At 44.0% G+C, this 24,318-nt stretch overlaps 1 protein-coding gene across 11 annotated transcripts in view; it reads left to right on the plus strand.

Annotated features, from left to right (window-relative positions):
* LOC122576715 (Down syndrome cell adhesion molecule-like protein Dscam2) overlaps positions 1-24,318 on the plus strand; it is a 172,417-nt gene that overhangs the window by 61,857 nt on the left and 86,242 nt on the right. For all 11 annotated transcript variants that reach the window (XM_043747413.1, XM_043747456.1, XM_043747392.1 and 8 more), the window contains one exon: positions 10,983-11,075. In XM_043747413.1, coding sequence (XP_043603348.1) covers positions 11,018-11,075 — 58 coding nt within the window. In that variant the 5' untranslated portion in view covers positions 10,983-11,017. The remainder of the gene's footprint in view (positions 1-10,982; positions 11,076-24,318) is intronic.

The raw sequence follows: 24,318 nt of genomic DNA on the forward strand, positions 1-24,318 counted from the left end.
TACGTTCTTGAAATTTTCCTCCGTCGTTGTTTTCTATCGTCTTTCGTCAAACTTCAGCACGCTGACTTTGGCAATATGGAGCGTCAATTTTGTTCATGGATCAAATTCTTCTCTTTGAGCTGTATAAAATTATATTTCGCGATTCAAGACCGGTAATTCCTTTTCCAAGTTCCCGATGCCTGCTTCCTAAACTTTTCTTTCCAACGTACGCGAAAAAGACACAACCCAACAACCGCGATGTTCAACAAACCCAATTTAACCATGTACCATCGTTTCTACAATTTTGTTACAATTACATGCCAGCGTTTTTCCAAATACACCGTTTTACTCAGGATACAGAAGATATTTCTACAAAAATTTCATTGACATTCTTTCCCTCTGCTGCTACGAGGCTATAAATCAGCGAGCTCGCGTCGCATAACTATTCAGTCCCTTGTTTGATTATATCCTCGCACGCAACTTGCGAAGGGATTTGAACTTTTCCTTGAAAACTCCGGTGGTACGAGTAAACGAGAAGCTCGTGATAAATATTTTCTCCGGACGGCAGACGGGTTAATATTCCTCCGGCTCTCTTATTACGCCCGAGACATTGTTACACAGCGACTAGCAGCCACTTCGGAAAGTTAAGCAATGAATTAGTCGGATGGATACTTACTCTCGTGTTACGGCCACCGTTAGCTGAGTCAAGTCGCGTTGGAAATATGGTATTCTCTTTTCGACAATTGAAACTCGGTTACCCCCGAACTTCTCGATAAAACACTCGTGACGGAGTTCGACGCGAGAAAATTTCGCCGGCGTCCCTTTTGGTTCCGTTTCTTTGTCAACTTCTGGTTTTTATTTCTCCACTTCAGAGAGTGAGCAGGTGGGGCGAAAGAAAAGTAAAAAGGAGCACGCGAGCTCCGTTCATCAATGTGTTTCATAGGAAGTATTGCAGCTGCATAAACTTCATTATTTAGACGATTCGCCGGTTGAAAAACAAATATAACGTAGCAAGTAGAAAGCTAGAGGATCACAGTGAGCATTCGTGTCTGGAAATTGTTTATGAACATTAAACAGAGAACATCGCTTACGGAAAGTTAGACGGATAATTTTATTTCCCTTTTCCGCCTTACTATAAAATTCAACGAGAACGAGAACCTTTTTACAGGGATTATAACGGAGAAAATCCCCTTGTTCGTTTAATAATGCACGCTTTGATATATTAACTGCCTGTTTTTTCCTCTCTTTTTCCATGTATGTCGTTAAAATGCAAAACGTTCAGTTGGTAGATTAGAAAAACTCGTTGTCCGATAACGAGTTTGAAGTAGTGTACACTCTGCGAAAGTTAGCTGCGTATTGACGACCAGTGCGTGTATACACGTTCGTACAAAGGCGTGTCGAAACTCTCGAAACGAAATTTCATAGTCTCTTGGGTGCATTTAGTAATAGGAGCACAAAATGGAAACGAGCACAAAAAAAAAGAAAAAGAAATTTCTAGCCAACGCAACGACTGATATAAAATATTGGCAAATATCAAAATATTCTAATAGTATATTGGCATACAGAGAAGATGGGATTTGTGGTTTTCTAAACGGTTTGATAAAGGCTGCGCGATACCTTTAATAGGATGGCTCTGGCATGTACGATTTTCACGAAAATTTCCCCACGAATTTCGTCCCAAAGCCAGCTTTTTCTCTACTAGCTTAGAGTTTATATTTTCGTTCCACCGCTGCGGGCTTGACTGCCACGAAGAAACCCCCAAGGGTACAGTGACGTTTCCGTATTTTCAGGATAGCCTGACAACGGGGCGATAAAGTGAAACGGTGCGGATTCCCCGCGAATAGCCCGAGGGCCGGGTTACTGCTGCCTCTATTCGGTCAGTGATCTTGCCCGGTGTAAAAATATATTTATCCAGCCTCGTAAACTAGAAATTCCTCTCTCTTTTTCTCGCAAGATATACAGGATGTGTACGCTTACGATTCACCTAGATCGGATAACGCTTAAATTCGCTTGTGTGTATTATCTTTTGCGTATCTTCAATGCCATGTAAACGTTATGGACGACGGCGCGTTGAACGAAACAGCTTTAATATAAACAACGTTGAATACGATCGAACTTTCTACAGAAATCTTTTTTTTTTTTTATTTATTTATTTTATTAATTCGTAACTATGGGCAATAGGTTGATGCATTTTATCTTTGAAGTAAGATTACATTTCTAGTGAAATTTGATAGAATTTAACAAGTAGGAATTTATAGGATCTTTTATAGATCTACCGGGACACATGGGAGTCGATATGGATGGCTTCAGACTCGTGAAACTAGTTATAGACACTCTCAGATTAATTGAACCTGATACAGCTATCCGCGAATCTCTATAATCTAATACAAACAACATCGGACTCGTGGGATTCGTTATACGCAACGTCGGACTCGTGGGACAGAATATAAATCGTATCGAACTCGCATGCCTCGAAATAGAACACTTCAAACTCGTATCAATAAGCGTTTGCTCGTCTCGAGTTTCTACAAGTCGATATTACAGCCTTTTCTAATTTCTAAAGTTCAATTGGCATCATCTGAGGTTAGCAGCGATTGTTTTGCGGGCCGTTTTAACTTCGGAGAAGTTGATCGAATCCACACATCGAGTTTATAGAGTCTTGGCTAGAGCATTGGCTTGCATTCGGAAAATTAAAATACGAAACGTTCAATTAATTAGAATAATTTTAGCCTCGCGGAAGTTGATTGGATCTATATAGCAAGTATTTAAGAATACCTTGGATTCAGAAAATTGGAGTACAGGACAAATTAGAGCATAAAGCATTTAATTAGTATCATATCAGGTGGATTTAGAAAATTAGAGCGAGCATCATGAAACGTTGTTGGTAACGCGTTAGATCCATAGATTACAGTGAATTCGTGGAACTCGGTGTAGAATTCGAAGTTATGGAAGAATTCCAAAATCCCAGGGACTCTGAATGTTCTCACATTTCGACAATCTCTGCGATCCTAAGTACCGCAGTAATTCAAGCATCTGGATAATTTTGGAAGCATAATAATCTTAGGTATTCGATGATCTTCTTTAGGTTTCGATGATCCGCAGGTTTTGATAATGCTACGGTCTGGCAAAGAACCCTAACAACCGTAAAATCCACAAAACCTCCGAATCGGAAACTTACAAACTTCAGAAGTAACTCGAGCGAATTCTACGGGTTCGAAGTCATCCGTATTAAACCCAATCAGAACAGAGGTACTTCTAGCAAACCCTACCAGTTCGTAGATGTTTCTAACAATTTCGATAAATCGTAAATTGTCTCTATGAAACTTCTTTAAAGTAAAATGCTCTCTGTCAAGATCTTGAAACGCGGAGGATTAGTATCAAGTCCAACAAAGCCAGCTACGTAACTATCCTCTTGCGCGAAGGTAATGCTCTTTACGTCGAGTTTTACAATATCAAACTGTCGGATTATAAATAGGAATAAAATAAGATTTTTATGTATCTGCGGTAAAGGAGATTTCTAAACTAGGAAACTTTGTTCAAGTCCGCGCACACTATACAGCGGCGTTGTCACAAAAGCATGCATTCTGTACGTACATACAGGTATACATTCCACCATGTATATATATAGTGGTAGGGAGATATAGATAGACAGATAGACAGATAGACAGATAGATAGATAGAGAGAATGAGAGAGACAGAGAGAGGGAGAGATGCCACGGCATAGACTTGCCGAGTCAATTCACGTTCCGTAAACGAGCCTTCACGCGCGCGCTTTCGTCGCGTTCCAATATCTAAGTCATAATTTTAATGAAATTCCACGGCGCGTCGCAGTCTTCGAATTTCAATCCACTATAAATAACGGGTCACCCAAGACCTCGTGGAGAATACCAGGATCTCCGAGTATACGATCGCTTGGCTGCTGATATATTATTTCGCTCTGTCAGAAAACGCGGTCAAATCGAACGATGAGGCCACTACAGATAGATGTAAGAAAAGGAAAAAAAAAAAAAGAGAAAGATGAGGACTTTGCGGAAATAGAAATAACGCGAAAGTATTCGAGAAAATGAAAATTCCCCGGCGGGTAATAGGAATTTTTCGCGACGGAGAATGCTGCATCTTCCTACTGCGAATCGCATCGCGTGCATCGACGGGGTGGATCGATTTTCTCACACGACGACTCGCGGTTTGGTATTCCGATGAAATGAATGGAATTGTCTCGCGTAAATGCTCCGGATGACGAATTATCTTTTTACAAGAGGAATGGTAGTATTTGACTCGACTATCGAATTAGGGACACGTGCAAAGATTATAACGCTATGACATAAAGTTATTTTATTGCTATATTCGAGTTATCACTAAATACATAGACGATCAGGTATATTAAAATTATTTAATTTGTTTAATACGTTATATAGCGTTATATTATATCACAGAGATAAATTATAGAATTTCATTCATCGAAACATACACATGGTCACGCAATTCATTTGATTTGAAACCAGAGAAAATGTCTGTAACGTAGTTCATGTGTATGTAATGAGAACTAATAAGTTACTGCTACAGAAATCCGTACAGAAAATATCACAGACGAGATGTAATGAATGATAGGTACAAATAGAAGAAGAAACACAAATTATTAATTACATGTGTATAATAGCTTGAGCACTTGATAAACTTTGTCATCATAAAGTTCGTTCATTAAATTTTACTAAAGTTTCCAATGGTCCTATTTCAACTTCGAGGAGCCATACGGGGAACTGTATGTACTCAACGCGAGATCGGTTTTATCCCGTAAAAACAAAGACATTCGTGCTGGCTCGCAGCTGTGTCTCGATGTAATTCACTTGTAATTGGCTAATCGTACGACTTATTTTGCGATGAATTTCGCGACCAAATATCGCGGGAAGTAAAACGGAACCGAACGTTGGCAAAACATAATTACAAACGGTGTATGTTTGATGCGCGACATTTTCTCCCGCAGCTTTCACGTTAATTAATATCAGTTCGTTCGCGGGAACGTTTCAAGATTTATAGCTATGGTTGCGGAAATTTGCCTGACGCGCATCGTGAAACGCGGTTGGGTTCAAGGACCTTAATGCATCGGTACCAACACGTTATTCCCAGCGAATGCGCCCGTTGAAATGTGGTTTCAGCAGGTGGTCCCGGAAGTTTGCATTACATTCCGAGGTACAACGTTCCTGAAATTTTCATCGCCAAGACGAAACGCGTGGTAATTTTCAAGGACACTCGGTTCCCACGAACCCACACTTTTCCGCCCGCCACTGACTCGATACGCGGTACTATGCTCTCTACACGCTCGTCTTCTTTCCAAATAACGAAGCGGACAACTTATGAACGTGCATTATTCAACGCGTACACGTACCACTCTTGGGTTCTGTCCAAAATGTTTCGAGTTAACAACGGTGCAATTACTTTTAATTGGACTATATTATGTGTGGACAGTCGAATGTAAAATTTTATCACTGAATTCTCTGCTTTAATGTTGAGAAATATTTTTTAGACATTCATTGGTGGAAAGTGATTAATTATGGAGTTATAAATTGACGCGATAAATTTCACGGGTTTAGATCCCCTTTACTGGTGCAATCTCCCGGGACAAATTGATTTTAACAAATAACGTTTCCTCTCATCTTTAAGTTAGGGCGATTAATTCATCTGGATGAAATTGCCAGGACAGATAAGAGGAGAGTCGACGACAAGATGCCAGCGAATTCGCATGGGAGCAAGAACGTAGCAGGAAAGTATGGTTGGTCCGTTGTAGACGACGACCTAAGGTGATGGAATGGCTGGTAGAAAAAAGGTGTCGGGTGTGAAAGCGAGACACGGATGAATGAAGGTTAGAAGAGAGGCGGAGGCTTCGTGGACGAGCTCCGCAAATAAGAAGTATGGGGTAGCGAGTTGCGAAGCAGAAGAATGCTCTTGACGTTGACAACGGTGGAATGAAACTGACGTTGGAAAACACCATGTCCCTCTCTTTCTCTCTGTCTCTGCGTCTTTTTGTCGTTACCTTTGTTGCTTGCTTCTTTTTTTTTTTTTTATCAAGGCTAGGTATATTAATTTTGTGCGCGCGGCAAATGGACGTAGCTGGGGCAAACTTTTTAAATATTCAGATGGGCTGCCGCCATGCACGGCGACATTTATAAACATTTATAACGCGTTTTCGTTCAAATAATCTCTTTTTCTTATTTTCCTTTTACTTTCCTCTTACTTTCCTCTTACTTCTCTCCTGTACCCGTTTATTGCCCATGGAAACGAAAAGCAAAAGGCGGATACACAGAACCGGACAGTTGTTACCTTTTGAACTAAAGGCTGACGTAAATAATACCGGTTACTATCGCATTTATTACGTGCGAACTCACCATTAGGCGGACTTAGATTCTCTGGTTAAAGGAATGATATATTAACCTTAACCCCGGTTACGGGTCCCTTTTGTTCTCTCCGAGTTATGAATTCTGTACAAACAGAGATTAGCTAGAGAGAGAGAGAGAGAGAGAGAGAGAGAGGGAGAGAGAGAGAGAAATGCGAACATCTCTCACATACGTATGTCGGTACGTGGCCATACAGGTTGTCCATTTGTGTGTTGCCGCTTGATCTTTGAATATAGTGCAAGTACATTAAATTACAGTTCACGCTTGATGCGAACGCGGCCGTGCACGATATTCGCTGCTGTACCTTTTCTAATTACGAGCACGTTTCAATCGTACACGCTCGTTCGCTAGCTCCATCGCCCTCGCATTTGCCCCTCTTACCTTTCGGGATGCAGTATAATTCGTATTATAAAATCGACGAATGGGAGAAAGCACGGGTTTACGAGTCGATAGCTGGTCGGACTAATGGATCTGTAATATTCAACGGTCGATAAATCGATGTAGTTAAAGCGCTTGGTCGATGGCCAACGATTAGGAGATAGGTAGACAGTCATAAAGTACCGGCTTGGGAATGACTTTATTTTAATAAAGACTCGCTAAATTGCAAAGCACTTTGCTAAAACGATTACGCGTCGGGAAATTGCTTTTAGCGCCACAATTACGTTCGTACGTCGCCTTGCCCGGCGTACCACGATCCACCACTGGTGCGACCGTGGCAAGATCCTGCACGGCTTCTTTCCGCTTCATGCCGCTTCGCTCGTCCTTTTACGTCGATCACATTTTACTCTCGACACCTTCCGCGTGCTACGTTGATTTTCCTATCCCTACATACGTGCTTTGCATTCGCTAGAGAAACGATTTTTGCTGGTTTCATCGGGAACTTGCATCGACGAGCAAAGAGAAAGAGAGAGAGAGAGAGAGAGAGAGAGAGAGAGAGAGAGAGAGAGTCAAAGGTTTGGAGTTTGAAAACATTTTACGGTTACTTCTTCTTGCTCGATTTATAGAAGTACGCTCGGGTGTGTAATATTTTCTTAAAGCTAGTCAAGTAACTGCTTTCCGAATATTTTTTTTGCTTTGACTTCTTCTTTTACTTTCTTCCTTTTTCCTTCCTCTCTTACTGCAATGCGTCTTTGTCTTTTACAATATGTTTCACGTTTTGCAATCGGTAATTCGTTCGCGACGGGAAAATGGCGCGTCAATTCCTGTTCGTAAACTTAATTGTGAACGGAGGGAATTGCTTCCCGGTTCCGTTTCATCGGCAGTCGGATAAAGGTAATTTTGTCCTTGCCGCGAGAACAATGTGTTACCCGATTCGATCCGGCCGACGGATATATTCGCGGGATGACCCAATCTTCGGACCTAGTCCAAGTCCTCTTCCATCTCCGGGCTTCTGTGCCCCGTTCCGCGAAAACTTCTTTAATCTTCCGAACATTCGAGAACGAACGTCTTTCCCGATATCAGTCGCTGCCTTGGACAGGTTGAATGCGAAGGATTTGCAAGAAACGGAAATCGAAAGATCACATTCGAATCTCTTACAAATTATGAAAATATAGGAAATAAAAACTCTTTGTTTTATGTTCCGTTGATACTAGCACTATGACATTCGTGTCATTTTCATCGCACACGCGCCTCTCTATGGTAAAAAAAGTTTCAGGAAACTATGAAGGAATTCTTTTAAGTCTTCCCGTTCCAATTTTATACTGAAATTGTTCTCAGTGCATCGAAGAAGAAAATTCATAGATGAGGAATAAATTGCAATAAAAGTCCTACATTTTATACATTATCAAAATTAGCCTGATTTTAGTCGTAAAATTAAGAGGTATTTTTCGCTTCCGTTTTTTCGCTGAGAATGATGAAAAGGGAGGAAGACAGAGGAATTTAGACGAGACGAAAGGATGGTAGGTTGCATATGACGTTCGAATGCGGGTGAAACCGGCTAGATGGCTGGCTGAAACGAAGGGTACAAGCGAGGGCGGCGGGTGTAGGTCGTCCCTGTGACGGCGAGACGAGCGAGTGTAAGACTAGAATGAGGGGCAAACGTGACGACGGGGCCGTGAAGCGAATCAAACGATTTTACGCTCCAAATTTCAAGTCTTTGAATCAGTCAGCGTGGAGAAGAAGTAAGAAATGGCAAAAAGTATAGTTATTTCGTTTCCCACTGAAGTGCCTGTATTCGTTTCGTCGTATCCAGTCACTCGTTCTTCCGGTGTCGCGATTGAAGATTGTAAGGCGAGTCAACGAGACGCGAAACGAACATATACCTCTTTTTTTATTCTGACATTTGATCGTAAATAAAACGCTTATGGGGGAATATCGGTAAATTTGTGTCGAACGGAGATTTAACGTAGAATATAATTTAAGCTGTTTCGTTCTCAAAATTGTTCAGTAGGATTTCGAAATTGGTGATCCATCGATGATGGGTTTGACTTTAAACTCGTAATTCAATACCAAACGGTATTCTTCGTTATCTCATAAATGTTGAACGTATGCGCGATAAGAGTTATATTAAACAGTACACAGGGTTATCGCAGAGATGTCAGTTAACGTTGGGGTCCGAGTATATTTTGTTATGGGGGCGGAGCAAGGGGTGGGAGCGACCGCTCTTCCATTAATGCGCAAAATCGTATTTGCAATAGTAAAATACAGTTAAGTAAACACAGCTGCGCCGCATTGCGTTCTCTCAGTGTAGTTTAATGACGCTAGAGGCAGCTTGCTCTCGGTCTCTCCACACCTCACTAATTAGTAAATATGTTGCGTATTTATAGCTTTATAAAGTGTTGAATATTCGTGTGCGCCCTGGGTTCTCGATAATTTGGAGAGCAAACGTCCCAACGTCGCCTTTCCATCCGACACGAATAGAGCGTTTGGGATGCTTCTAAAATCCATGATCATCATATTTCGGTTTTAAAGATGTAATGTACCTTTTCCTTATTTTTCACTATTGTCATTTAAACATTAGTAGATCGTTCGGAAACTCTGTAACAGTTCTATCTTGTATTTTATAGGATTAAAAGAGAATTACTTATTTTACTTTCGTTAAATATTGAAATGTTAGACTCGAACAAATACTGTTCTTGTTTGAGAAGAGAAAAATCCGTAATTGGTTAATTAAAAGTTTCGTTTTTGAAAACGACTTTGGGTATCCTGTATGGGTAAAGAATAGGTAAAATATATCACATTTCAACCGACATGTTCAATGTTATCCGTTCTATTTCACTGTCACTCACTCTGATTTTTATAAAACTCCCTTAATGACAAAAAATATTCCGCGGTCTGGCAAAAACTTGAGGAATTCATTCCTGAAAAAGACGGCAAAAAGACTTGTGATTTAATGCGATGGATCGTAGAAAATCGTCTACAGGAATATTTAAACGCGTGTTAATTCTGTGAAAATATAGTACGTTTAGATTTTTCCGTATATTTCAACGTACCAAGTAATCCAGTAGAGTTGAAAAGTTCGCTTTAGGGCGCAACAACGAATTCATTGAAGCAATTTTAAAAGTATCGCGGCATTTAGTTTGACGCAACACGGCCGAGGTCGTTAACCGCGTCGTTTTCTTCCTGGACTCCGGACTGCAACGAATTCAGCGTTTTACGAATCGTCACAGTTCGCGGCACGTATATGTTATGCACATAGCCATTCAGTCGGCGCGAGCACGGTGAAAAATCGAGGCGAGAAAAAATGTTCAATATTCAAGCAGTACCGATGGAGAAAGAAAGCGTCGGAGTTTGCGACGAACAGCTAAACTCGTAAATAGAATACAACACAACCGTGTTGTGTATTTATATTCTCTTTGCGAGGACGACGATTCCTTTGCGTGTTGCCCAACAAAATTTATCCTTGCCCGCTTTGAAAGGCCTGTACGATCAAAGCGATTCCAAGCTCGCGTTCGCGGCTCGCGAGCGAAACATTCGCGAAAAAAACACATATCCGATCACAATATAATATTTCGTTTGAACCGATACGATACCGATACATCATCGAGTTTTAACGTGGCTTCTTCCCGAAGCTTCTGTTCCCTTTAAACGAGCATGCCGCGCCATGACGATAGAGAAGAAACCTATCGGATATCTACCTTTGTACATGTAGAAAAATATAAAAAGGATGGGAAGAGAATAGGAAAGAAAATAAGAAAAGAGGATGTAGAGGAAAGGGAAAAGAATAAGAATATTGACGTGTATACAAAAACGATCCTTTGACAGGTACGCATCGCGTGTTTTATGATTATGTACGTCGCATGACGCGCACCGTCTGGGAGGACTTTCATTGAGCGGACAAACCCCTAGGCACGGATTGGAGAGGAAAAAAATTGTCGATACGGAGTAGGGGTTTGGGCACGAAGCGAAGGGGGAATAGGGTGGCTTGGGGGTGAGAGCGTAGAACGGGCAGTCTGCCAGAAAGGACGGAGCGAAAGGTGGGATGAGGTCTGATCGTGAGTATGCAATGTAACAGAGAGGGAGAGAAGGAAAGGGATGGATGAAAAGAGAGACAAAACAGTAGAGAAGAGGGTGGATGGGTTGAAGAGAGAAGGACGGGCTAGAGTTGGCTGGGATACGCGGATAGCGGATTGGGATGGATGGGTTGATTGATTGGGCACGCTTGTATTGTTTCAGGAGGAAGCTGAATCGACGTAACGGTCTACGCCAGGATGGCCAGTTGGCCGTTGAGAATCGTACTTCTGTCCAGCACCCTCATCCTTGTACGCGGTAAGTAAGAACACAAATCTCCTGGTTTGTGCTTCTGCTGGTGGAAATCATGGCCGTTGGATCGTTTCGTTCCGTCGTGTTTCGGCCGTCGGCCATTTCACCGTCCGTAGACAGGCAATACTATGGGGGATATGCTCTGTTTCACCGTAAGCGGGAGAGGGAAGTGCGTTTAGCCGGGTAAATATTTGCGTCGCCGAACGCGAAGCGAGAAAATGAGAGACGTCACCGGATTTTCCAGGAACGAGAAGTATTCGGCCAATAAACTGACTTCCTCCAGAGAGAAATAATTTGCCCGTTTGTTCTTTTTCAGGGACGAATTTGATTTCCATCTTCCGTATAAACCCCATAAAGTTTCGTTGTATCTCCTTTCTTTAGAGATACAAATATATGGAAACGTAGCGAATAGAATATGTTTTCCTGCCGTTTTTATTATTCTTTTTCATTTTCTTCCTCAAAGATAATAAAAACGACAGATGAGTGAACGATATTGAAAAGTTTTAATATCGCGGAGTTACCTGTGGCATCGAGTCGAAGCACGTCGGTTTACAGAAACGGCAGAAAACGCGTATTTGCTCCGGTCGTTTTCCAACTCTCTTTTCTCGACAGGGACGAGCCTCGAATCTGTTTTCAGCCGAAGTGTCCGGTGATTGATTTTCTGCCACTAGACGATCTGTTGTTCATCGTTGCTCAATCACGCGACGAAAGTAGCACCGCAGGTGTCCATTTAAATTATAGACGCTAGTTTCATTTATTTCAGAATCCATTATCTTGGCAACTTCTCGCGTAATTTGTAAGCCAATCCAAGAAGAGTAACTTCGTACTCGGCTTTCCTTCGAACTTACGTCATTAATAACTTTCTCCTGGCCGGGCAGGACGGGGTGATCGTTGGAGCCACTGTCATCGATTAATAACTTCGCGAAAGCCGTTCCACAAAAGTAGCAATGATCGCGTTTAAACGAACGATACTCGTAAATAAAAAGTTCGTTACGGGAAGTTGGCTTTTACGTTATTTAAATGCTGTCGTTTCGCGATCGAGGTGGAAACTTTTGTGCTCGAATTCTCCAAAGTAATTTCGTTCCGAGGCGATCGAACCGTCGGTGATGTCTTTGCCATCCGCTGCAAGTGACCGACTTTTATTTATTGCACTCCTATAAACGTTCCTGAGGGTATTAAATCGCCGGTAAATTCACCGTACTTCGCTCGATGGCAATCCGAAACCCCGCTGAAAAAACACGTAAACATCTGCCTTCTGTAGACGATACTTGTTGCCTTCGCTTTTGACTCTCGTCTCCTCTGTTCCTTCTCTCATTTTGATCTCATTTCTTCCTTCGCTCCGCGTCTATTATCTTCGAGCTCTCTCAAGAGACGTTAAAGCATGGTTCTTCGCATAATCAAAATACTATACTTAGTGAACTAGAAGGATATAAGATTTTGACTCGAGATCACGAGTTTTGCAAAGTTAGCCGATATCGAATATCATTGCAAATGCGTTTCAACGTTGTCTTTCTCCTCTCGACGCTCGTAAAAACTTTTTAATCTATTCGCGAATATACCGTTGCCGTGTTTTCTCGTCTTCCTTTGCCTCGTTGGTCGCCGTTGCCTCGTGTGAAAGACACGAGTTGCCTTCTTCCATTCCCCTCTATTGGTCCTCTGTCGAGGCAGAAAACTCGCACGGACCTATGCTTTACAACCTGCAGAGAAATCTTTCCCTCGGATCCTTGAGAAATCGGTTGGAGAAAACATCGAATTCGTGTTATCCCAGCCGCGAAGTTCGTCTTTCAACGCGGCTGTCTCCGCCAACTTTTCTCCGCCACTTTCTCACCCTCGAATAGCGGGAGAAGGGGTTGATAGAAAACGAGGGGAGAAAGGGACACGTGCACACAGGCGCGCAGGCTGTCCAATACTCGCTTAAAATGTAGAGTACGTGCAGCGAGCAGCGCACGATTGCCAGTAGGTTTCCGACCGTAAGCTATCGCGAAGGGGAATAGCGGAGAAAAGAGCGTGGAGTGATTTGGAAGGTAGTTGCGGCTTGACTAAAGAGGACGGGGTATGGAGGATCGACCGAGAGAGAAACGATTGGAGGGAAAAGAAGAAGACGGCAGATAGGGGAAGAGTTGGGAAGAAGAGGGCGAGGGGAAAAAGAGAAAAGGAGCAAAAGGAAGAAGAGAGCAGGAGGCGGGCTACGACGGTGGTGTTAGCAGCGGACGATGGTGGCTTAAACGAGAAAGGAGGGGCGCGTGCTTTCTTAAAGATGTGAGTCGGGGCGCACTTGTTGCGCGAAAAAGGAGTATGGGCGATGCCAAGGAAGGAAGGAAGGAAGGAACAGGCGTGTGCAGGCTCGGAAGCGTGCAAAAAGTGGGGGTGGGGGGTTGGTTGGGACGGGGGCGGGGGTTGAAGAAAAACGACGCCGAGCAGAGAAGGAGATTTGACGGCGACGGTGAAAGTTTCAAGGGAGGAAAGCGAGGAAACGATAGGGGTTGCGGGGTGAAGATACGGCTGGGGAATCGAATTGATTCTCCTTTACGGGCTCGCGTTACTTTTCTTTACCGTCTTGCCATCCTTGCCTCTTGACCGTGCCCTCTCTTTCAAGTCTCTCTCTTTCTCTCTCACTCGCTCGCTCGCCGCTCGCTTCCTCGGAACCGTTCCTTTCGCTCGTGTTATTTATTTATCAGCTCTCGCACGTAGCTTTCCTCAACCTCGTGTAAAGGACCTGACGAGCCTGCACTTCGACCGAACCTTCTTCTTCGAACCTTTTACCCGGACTATTTCTTTTCTCTCTTTCCGATCGCTCTTAGCTATTTTCTCTTCTCTCGGCAATCCTATGGTCCGCTATATCTGCTTTCTCTCTCATTTCGTTCGCTCGTCGTTGGACGGCGAAAGGTAGTTCTTTCACATCGATGCGAAGAATCGGCACTCGCCAATTGCGTCTGGAGGATGAGAAGACTTATTGGGATTCCTTACGGACAACGGTCCTCCAAGGCATTCGCGATCGATCCTCGAGCGTGGGACCAATCGAGACGATCCATTGGTTATGGTGAATATCGTATATCGAAGAAAAGTAATGGCCCGGGAGATGATCGATAACGAGTAGTGGACAGCTTGAGCAGGTCCATCGCCTTTCCTCCTCTTTTGCTCGCAATATATAGAAGACACGAGTAACGGTGGAATGGGACTATGCAAAGAAGTGCAATACGCCGTGCAATAAATTATTAATTCAAGACGGATTAGATCCTACCGAAGAAGCTGAAAGAGAAGAATGGTGCTTTTAAGTTTATTAGCCGTGGAAGAAAAGACGGAACGCGAACAGCTATACTCGAGATAGGTCCGGTAGACCCATTGAACTTCGGGCTTGAGAGAATTCACTACGTTACTTATTTATCAGCATCTACACATACGTGGGTACGATGCAGCAAGCGAATCCGTTCAAAGAACCACGCGACTATCACCTCCTGGGAAAAAGGCACTTTCCGCGTGAGCAGATAGAATCAACCGGCCCGGATTGGATTGGAGCCTCAAGGAAAAACTTATTTGGATTCCTCACGGATATAAGAAGATCCCAGGGCTGCTTTTACTCGGGGCTTGGACGCGAATTGATCGATATCGTAGTGCTACCGAGTGCTTCGGTCATATTGATCGTGAAATCGAAATTACGCGTATAATTTCTCTCGTTTCCCCGTGACTTGTTCTTTAATCGAGAAGATTAAACGCCAAAGGCTACGCGTGCCTTTACTTATTCAACTTTTTCCAGGAAACTTGACTTGAAGGTATTACAGTGCTCCGTCGAATAAGGAGCGTTAAGTAACAACGTAGGTAGAGAGTAACAGTTTCAAGGTTTTTTCCTTCCTCTCCTCTTTCTCAAGCTTGTTACGAGAAAAACGAAGGCGAAACATTTCTCTGGCTTGCGTTTCAAGCGTTCACAAAGAAAATTCTTTTATACGCAACAACTGTCCTTTACTATCGGTCTTTTAAACTTTATCTCCGTATTTGATATCGATATTTCCCGGGATAGAAACATACGTTGGACCAATGCTCATGGGAACCTTTTCTTTTCGAAGGCACGAGGAATCCGTCTTGCACGAAACCTGTCCCTTCTATCGACGATGCGGCGTGCACATTCTCTTCGCGCGCTCCTTCGATTCTCTTGCGACGAATAACCGCGTATCTGAAGCGATTCGTCGTAAATTAGGATCCTAACGCGGACGTTCTGCGAGAGAAATTTATTATTTTATAGTGACACCTGTATCGATTTCAAGATTATCGCGATGCCGTCATAGTACGCGACTTTGTTAGAAATAGCTGGACAAAGGAATACAGATAGACGAACGAAGATATTGTATCCGTGAGTTGGTAATTGAGACTGGCTGGATGTCCTGCTTCCATCAAACGATAACTCTCGATCTCCATTCGTGGAACTCTACACGCTGGAAACTCTCCAACGTCATTTAGGATGTCTACATTCGCCGTTGAAGTTCGATTGGATCTGGTTTCCCCAGAATTTAACTGAGCGTATGATTTCGAGAAGTTTTACGAGGACGCGACCCCGGTCGAGGTCATTTTCGATGAACACCCAATGGTCACCGATAATCCGCGATAATGTTCGCATTGATAGGAGCGTACCGAATCTGATGCAATCTATAAGGGGGAAAATCCTCGGGAAAAGGAGCTCGTTGAATTCTCCGATCGCCAAGTTCAGCCGGATGGAGGATTTCTGTTTCGCATGGAATCGAGCAAGTTCGTAATTTCAATCCGAATTTATCGAACGGTTAATTGAAATGAAGCAGGTAATCCGGTTCCCGGGCGATTTTTTCCCCTATGTACTACTACTCGGCGAAGAATCCGCCTTTATCGAGTCGAGGGTGAACCTTCGGAGCGGCAGGAAACTTTCGTAAAAGAATTCAAATTAGACGATCCTCGGAATTTAACTATCCCATTTGAGGTTCGCTGATGAAATTTTCGACTAGGAGTATTGAACTCGCCCCCTTAACGCCGCGCTTCCGACGTGTGCCTTATTTTTACACTATCGATTTCCTTCGCCTCTTTGACGTTGGATATTGCATTATTCAACGATCCTTCAGGTTCGTGCTATTCCGACTCTCTTCGTATACAGGACATTACCGATCCCTGCGTTAATCCTGTTCACTCCTCTCATTTCTTTCATTCTTTCTTCCTTTCTTTTGCCCTTCTTCCTCTTTTATTGGTCAAACGTCGGCGCACACTCGTCGCATAATCGCGTGTCACGTTAATTATTTCATCAAAAGTGGGGAAAAAGAGATTTTTAGAACATCTGCTAGATCATTTCGTAATCGGATCTGGGAAAGAGGATTTTCATTGGCTGTCCCTTTTCAAGAAGCAACCGCTGTATCCGCCGTGCTCCATGAACCAGGTACAATACGTGTAACACTGGCATGAATTATGCTGCTCCACGAACAGCTACATCATATACCACAACCGCAATTGTTGAACGCCGCCGGGGTTAGAGCGGCGATTTTAATTAACCGCATCGTAAGGAACGCAACTGCTTGTTGTTTTCACGATCAAGTGAAACGACGTTTTCCGCTTGATTAATGCTTGTTCGAGACCAGTGGGTTGAACATTAAAGAAAAAAAAAAAAAAAAAAAGAAAAGAAAGAGTAAGAAAAGATTGCTTTTATCACTATAATAAACGTTGCAGTAAAGTGTAGTACGTAATACGTTGATATATGGCACAGTTGCTAAGCAGATGCATTTTCGAGTGTTTGCGATGATTCTGATGGACGGTAAACTGGACGTGAAAGAGACGCATAGAGAACTTCGGGGAAAAACAGCGAGAAAACTTATATGAAGTATGTTATTGGTGACCCGCTGCGAGTGTTCCCAGAGTTGCAGGGATATAACCATGTTTTAGCCAGACCATGCGTATGCAGACACACATCTGTTTCCCGTTCAGCACTAAATAACAACTACGTTATCGATCGAAGCGTTTGCTTGTCTCATGAATTATACGACGATACAGCGGCGAATTTAAAGCAAGGGCAAGGTTAAAGAAACAGTAACGAAAGAAACGGAAGAAAAGATTCAAGGTACGAAAGTCTTTTCACGTGTTGATGTCACGGTGAGTTTGTCTCATTTATACACGGCGTCTGGGCTTTAATCCGCGTCATTCTCTTCCGTGGGAAGTGTTAAATAAACAAATTTTATGTGCGACCGGGCAACGAGTTAGATGAGACGGCGCCGCAAAAGAAACGAGGGGAACGTGACAGTATCAACACCGACACGTAAGGTAGTTTCGTTTGGTCGTCGCGGAGTCGGCGCAGATGGCCCCGACACGAACCTCGTGTTCAAGCGTCGCAGACATTTAACGAAAGGCGACCGTGAAAGAGACGTCGGGCGATAAACGGGCGTCGTTTTCACGTGATGCGAAACGACGTCGCCGCGTTTGCTGCGACTGCTAACGAAAAGAGTGCGTGTAACTGTGTAGTCTCGATTACACGGGGAAAAGCCCTTTTCTCCTCGTTTATGTTGGCGTGCGCACGTTTTCTTCCCCACCGACGTTTCCTCGTCAATTGACAAAGGTCGGTTTGCACGAGTATCACGGCCCGTTAAAAGGGATTCGCGATACCTAAACTCATTTATTTTAATTTCCACGTGCGGCTCAATGGATTTGCGATCGGTCAACTGTCGTGTCGATAGGTTCCTCCGTTAATTTTCATATTACATTGACGTATACATAGTCGTTGGCGCGATCCAATTACTCGCGTAACATTTGTTGATCGTATTGGCCGCTTTGAAGTAACAAAGCTTAAATGAAACGTTTTTAATTGCTTCTAATGGGAACAAGTCTGCGTTTGTTTTCGTATTGATGGCTAATAAATCAACGTAAATATTGTCGCTGCCGAGGATAAAAGAAAATATAATGGAGCTATATATTTTTCAATTCTCACCAATGTACTGGTGTTCGTGTATTGAATACGAATCGAATTGGACGATTGAAAGGTTAATATGGGTTTCTCGACTATCATGAATATGGAGGCGAACGATCGTTCGTTACCCATTCTGCTATTACGTAATCGCTTAAAATTAAGTGATATTACTCATTAGCGCGGCATCGACGAATAAAATTAAGCCGGTGAATCTGGCTAGTTACATAATCGATATTAAATCGCCATGTTACGAACGATCGGTACTCTTCATTAGTCGAATGTATCGCTACTACCGTACAAGCTCCGTTTCAATAAAAATTTTATCGAAAAATTCAATTCGATTGTCGAGGATTTTGTTTCCACCGTGCGAATAACTAGATTCGAAAGCTGTAAGGTGTGAACAGAAAGTTTAATATGAATCAAGAGTCCTATTTAAACATTCGTCCTATTTAAACATTCAACCAATTCTAAGCTGACATAGGACCGAACGTACGGTCTAATTTCCCTTTTGAAGCTATTCTTGGAGAACTACAAAGATAGACAAACGCAAATAACGATAATGAAAACATTTCTGAAATTATATCTACGGGAATTGTATGGTTCAGCCCGATCTACGATATGTTAATCGGTATCGATCGCCTAGAAAGGATTTCTCCAACTCCGTGAAACTTCTAATTAAACGTGAAACGTCGCGTGGCAATAACAAAACAGCGTAAGGTCCAATTGCCGTTGCTGGCTTAATAAACGTAATTACTACAGTCGCTTCTATACAGCATCGAGAAGAGGCACTCGTTCGGCTAATGACACGGACGTCATTAATCGCAACGCGAACACCGACACTCGATCCGAGCAATTAAGCCGAATTTTTTATTGGTCTACGCGTGCGAAACATTCTCGCGATCGCGATTTTCATTTCAGTCCGTGATATTTCATCGTGGCTGTGTAATTTGCGACATTAACTCGCTCCCCTCCCCGGTCCGAGCACCGTATAAATCCGGTTGAACGTGAGGCCATGCGTTCTCGTACTTGCGAAGAACGGTTTTTCATACGGCTTTTTAAATGGTTTTTCAAACGGCCTCCGGCCTATTTAAACCGTGGCGAAATGCGAGAAGAAACTCGCTCGGTTACACTCGCCAGCTTGTTGTTTATAAGTTTCTTTTCTGTTTATCACGCGATCGTACAGTATAGTTTCCATAAACCGCGTGGTTACACTTTTGCAAGGAAAAACCGGCTCCCTTGGCTCGTGTTTCCACCGTTGAATTCGCGTTTGGCGACGAAAGGGAATGTCAGCAAAATGCGTTTACTAAATTGACGCGATCTTCGAACCGCTGTTGGAAGTGGTAGGAGATAAGCGTTGAATGTTGGCGTTTACCGCCATTCACTTTCCGTTTTCTCGCGCTTTTTCTGCAATAATCCAATTTCTAACGCTCGTACAAATGTGATAAAATAACGGTATATAAATAGCAAAATATTATTAAATACGACAATGAGGATTATAAAGACGAGTATAAATATTCAACGGGCAAAAATATACTTCTGCGGAATGTAATTGAAATTTAGAAGGTATTTAAAATAGTTGTTTTTCAGTTGGAGAAGGCAAGAATAATTGATGAGTTATCGAGAAACACGAAACCAGTTTGTATTTATAGAAAAACGTTACTTTCTTCGCAATTTTTATTATCGCGCGAAGGTGCGTTTGTAAACAACCGAGATACCGGCTAGAATTTTTTATCTCTGATCGGCTTTCTTTATATTTCTCTCTTCGTTAATTTCAGCATGTGGCAAGTGACCTGTATCGATCCAGCCCAATTTCCGCTTCCGCTTTGCTGCATGCGCGCGTCTTGTAATATCGAAGACGCCCACGTAACGCTTTCACGGTACAATTTCTCCGCATTCTCTCGACGTCGCGGAATTATTGGGAAGGTATTGAAGTATATCGGGCCGCGCGCAATGTTAGGCTTTCACGGGACAACAAAGGCGATTAAACCGCGTGACACGGTTATGACGTCTGCTACAATGGGCGCGAATATTGAATAGGCGGCGCATTGATAATACTAATCACGTGCTTACATTTGAGCGGTGTTATTAATACACGACATTCTCAGTCTGAACACGCGTCGTTTCGAGCAATTTATCGTATCTAATTTCGACGGGATCACGAGATTCGAATAATAACAACTAGCTCGGCAGGGAACGAGCGAGTACAGCCGGAAACGACGAACTGCACGCGAAGGCATTTCAATTAACAATATTCGTACAACTTCTCGGCTTTCCGATTCGAGAGAGAGAGAGAGAGAGAGAGAGAGAGAGAGAGAGAGAGAGAGAGAAGTACCTACGTGGTAATTTTCTTGGCGCGAAGGAGTTTCGTCATAATTGAACGGGGATAAAGCGAATTGAATTATTTTGCGTGCTGGCGGCTTCTAGGTCGAAAATCCACGATCGTAGAAACTGCTGCTGCTCTTCCTAACCGGCGAGAGTTCATCGATAACGTTTAACGATCAACGCGATACCCATCTCTGCGAAGCAACTCGAGTACTTTCGAAGCTTTTCAATTACCTCGTGGCGTAAAGAAGTCGCGAAAATATAGTTTAGAGGATTTACACCAGCGCGTCCAGTTTTCACCAAGTTTCTCCAACCGGTGTGACGGCCGAGTACGCGCTTCATCCTACCGAGAAGGACTTTGTTAATAACATCAGCGCCACGAGCAGCCCACTCGACGGCTTATTCACGCGTTCCACCAACTATTTCGTTTGCAAGCTGTATACTTTGCGCAGGAAAATCGTAATGTCCGCGTTGAATTCGCGACTGTAAATTGAGGAAACGAGCAATTACACGCCTGCCTCGTAAATGGACATCGTGTCGCGTCGCGTGGTGTCGGTTTGGGTGCATTTAATGCACGCACGTACGCGCACGTGTATCACCGCTATACAACATTGCGTTTACAAGCTGGAACCACGAACTTTCTCGTCTCGTGCCGTGAAGGATGTCTCTCGTAGCTAGATACTTGGGATTTAAAATTCGATCGAGAAACAGCATTACCGAAAATAATTTCTCGCAATGATTTTATCAGGATCGATAAACATTTCTGATTATTTCGCTCGATGTATTCGGATGTGATGGGTGGATTTGTCGCGTGTTAATCTCCTCCTACGGGAAATTCAGATATTTATAATATCGATATTTCCGGCGGGGTAACCGAGAGGGAATTAAAAGAAAACTGAATTACAAATTACAGAGTGAGGGAACGCGGTCCCCTCGGATGCCTCGCATAGCCTGCAGGTCTCTGACCCCACAAGTTTCGACTTTTGACACATCCCGCGTGTAGACGTACGTATCCGAATTCGGCCGGCTCGATGTGTTGGTTGGTTCGTGCTTGTTAACTAGTTAAAGCCATTGTGTTCGTACGACGAAGCGTAGGTATGACGACGGGCAGGTCGGCGTACCGAGGCCTCGTTTTGCCTGGCGGGGCGCCCCAGAGACGTATCTGGAGATGTCTGGAGATGCGAACGACGACGACGTCGACGACCAACGCTGTACAGGCACACGGGAACCTCGGTAGATGAGATGAAACGCGTTGGAAACAAGAGGTTGCGCTGGTTGAAAAAGGAAAGGTGATTAGGCCGAGAACGCCAGCCTTCCCTATCGGCATCGTTTCTGGTACACCCCCAACTCTGAGTCGATAATTAACAAGCCAGGCCAGTCGAGTCACTTAGGCGTGCTGCGTCGTCGTCTTTTTCGTTCTCGTCGTCCTTGTTGTCGTCGACTTTACCTGTTCCTCGTCGTACTCGTAATTTCTCCCCTTCCTTCTTCGACTCGATCCTTCTCTCCTTCTTCTCCCCTTTTTCTTTTTCTCTTTTTTTTTTTTTAAGTACGATCCACCCGTTCGTCCTTCTCTGTTTCGTTGCACGTCGAAGCCGAAGCCAACGCTACGAACAGCGGTTTAATTGTTAACGAGAAAAGTTTGCATTGTCGAGTGCAAATCCCCGTACCGCCACGCCATTCTCGTGCTTGTTGCCCTCTTTCGTTTCAACCCCTTCACTCGTTCTCTGTCTTTGCTACCGCCGTTACGTATTCCAGTAACAAATTCCGTTGAAACGTTGGATCGTTGTCGATCCTTCTTTGTTCTCCTTCCATCGCCGCTCTTCCCTTCTACTCGACCTCTAATAAAGAGTCTAATAGACTCTGGATCGACGTACTCATCGTCCGCCGTGAATGCAACTCGTTGTAACCTCTCGCTCGGCACGATCTTCGTTGCTAGTAATAACGACTGGCGAACGCAAACGAAACGCGCGATCATCGAGCTCCCTCCCGACCACTTTTAGTCGGTCTCTTCCTCAACGATATAGCATCGTTTTCCGAAGTAGTTACGAAATTGTTGCTAATTGAAGTATCGTTTCAGGTTTTTTCGCTCGTACTAGTCTACTCCAAATCCTGGCTACTTGATATTGTTGCAGCGACAATAAGTTTAAAAACTAATGGTACATGGGCGACTATAGCTGTTATTCTTTTGCCTGTCTCGCTTTGAATACGGTTTTTCGTAGCTATTTTGTTCGACTTTAGTCGGTCTCCGACCTGGTACACGCGTACAACAGTCTGCCAACGGCTCTGCCTACAACCAAGAACAAGTTTAATTGATCGATATCGTAAAACCGGCGGGCGTTGCCTGTGTGCAGAAAGGTGTCGCGTTTGATCCGAGGACACGGCGCTTCTTTGCGTGGCTTTTCCTTTTTCGAATAAAGCCCAGAGGCAAACGGCTGTTATAGCCACGGATTTCTCGTTTACACGCCGCGCGTATCCGTTGTGTGAACCACGCGCAGACTCGGGTCGAGTTCTTTGAACCCAGGGCGCGCACGATCCCTCAACGCGAGCGGCGCATTTTTCTCTTTCCATTTTGGACTCGCTTGTGAAACCCGTTGCTCGCAGCCGTTGCTTCGACGGGAATGCTCGGATCCAGACTCGCTCGGAATGAGAGAGGGAAAGAGGGAAAGCGAAGGGCGACAATCGTTGGCGAAGGGAAAAATGGATGGAGGGCAAGCTTACGATACTCGCGTCGGGATAGAAGAGGTCGCAGTCGACTCGAATCCGGTAATGAGAGTATCGAGAGGGACGATCCATCTTCCACGAGGGTCACCGAGCTCCGGAACTCGTATGACGCACGCCTTGACACTCGTTAACGAATACTCGATGAAACTTGCGCACTTAGCCCGAGCGCTATCGGCTCATATTTTTCTCCCTACCCAGCACACTCCATCACGGTTTCTTTTTCGTGACGCGCGTGAGCGAGCATTCGCGTCGCTTTCTGAACCTGCAACGCCGGTTTTTCCAGGGAAAAAATTAATTTACATCGTATGTCATCGCGGCTACCGGCTGAATTCGCTGAAAAGCTTTAGCCGAGCCTGTACCAACCAGGAAGACGGAAAAGGGTAACTAGAGGCGAGAGAGAGACAGAGAGAAGAGAAAGAGATTAGAGGAAGAGAAGGGAGAGAGAGAGAGAGAGAGAGTGGCAGACCGAAGCAGAACCATAGGGTGCGTCGAGAGTATAAGTGCACCAGAGGGGGTGACTACTACCACCATCTCCCTTCTAGTAGCGAGGGAGGGTTGAGTTTCCTATGGTTTAATTGGGCGCGAAATCATTTCCGATGCAATGCGCGCGGATGCAGCCGCGACGACGAGTAATCACCGTAAAAGCTCGACTTCTCTCTCCCTCAAGCCGTTTCCTATCTCTCCTCCTGTTCGTTCCTTCCTTTTCTTTTCTTCGTTCAGTTTGTCGCTCCCGTTCGCACGGTCGCTTGCCTTCTTTCTTTCACCCTTCGCATTTTGCTAGCGCGCGACCGTCTTCTACCATAGTTCGTATCGTTTCTGAAGGCTCGTCGTTCAAAAGGAAACCGCGGATCGATACAAGCACCAGTTGCCCGTTTCCATTTATCTTATTTGTCATTGACGATTAACCATTCGTTCGAGATAGTTCTGTCACAGAATCAATTCGTCGTTCGCTTTCACCGATATTTGTGATGCTCGCAACGAGCAGCGTTCGTTTCCGTGACTCTACGGAAAAATACCAAAGCGAATTCAGTGACGCGATCACTGGCGCGGTCATCGGGTATAATCAACGTGATTTGCTCGTTTCATCGTTGACAACGAATTGTTCAATCATACTGTGACGCAATTGTCGAGTTCTAATGAACACGGTCAACTCGGATAATATTCTCTGGCTGTCGTTTAGAAACAACGTCGAATCCCTAGATGCGGGTTGAATTAGTTGAATCGACGCAGTTCGATGCATGCATCGCGAAACTTGCCCGCTATGACCTGCCACATCACGCCGGTTGATCTTTAACCGCGGTT

Source organism: Bombus pyrosoma, linkage group LG2, assembly GCF_014825855.1.
Source record: "Bombus pyrosoma isolate SC7728 linkage group LG2, ASM1482585v1, whole genome shotgun sequence".
Classification (NCBI taxonomy): domain Eukaryota; kingdom Metazoa; phylum Arthropoda; class Insecta; order Hymenoptera; family Apidae; genus Bombus; species Bombus pyrosoma.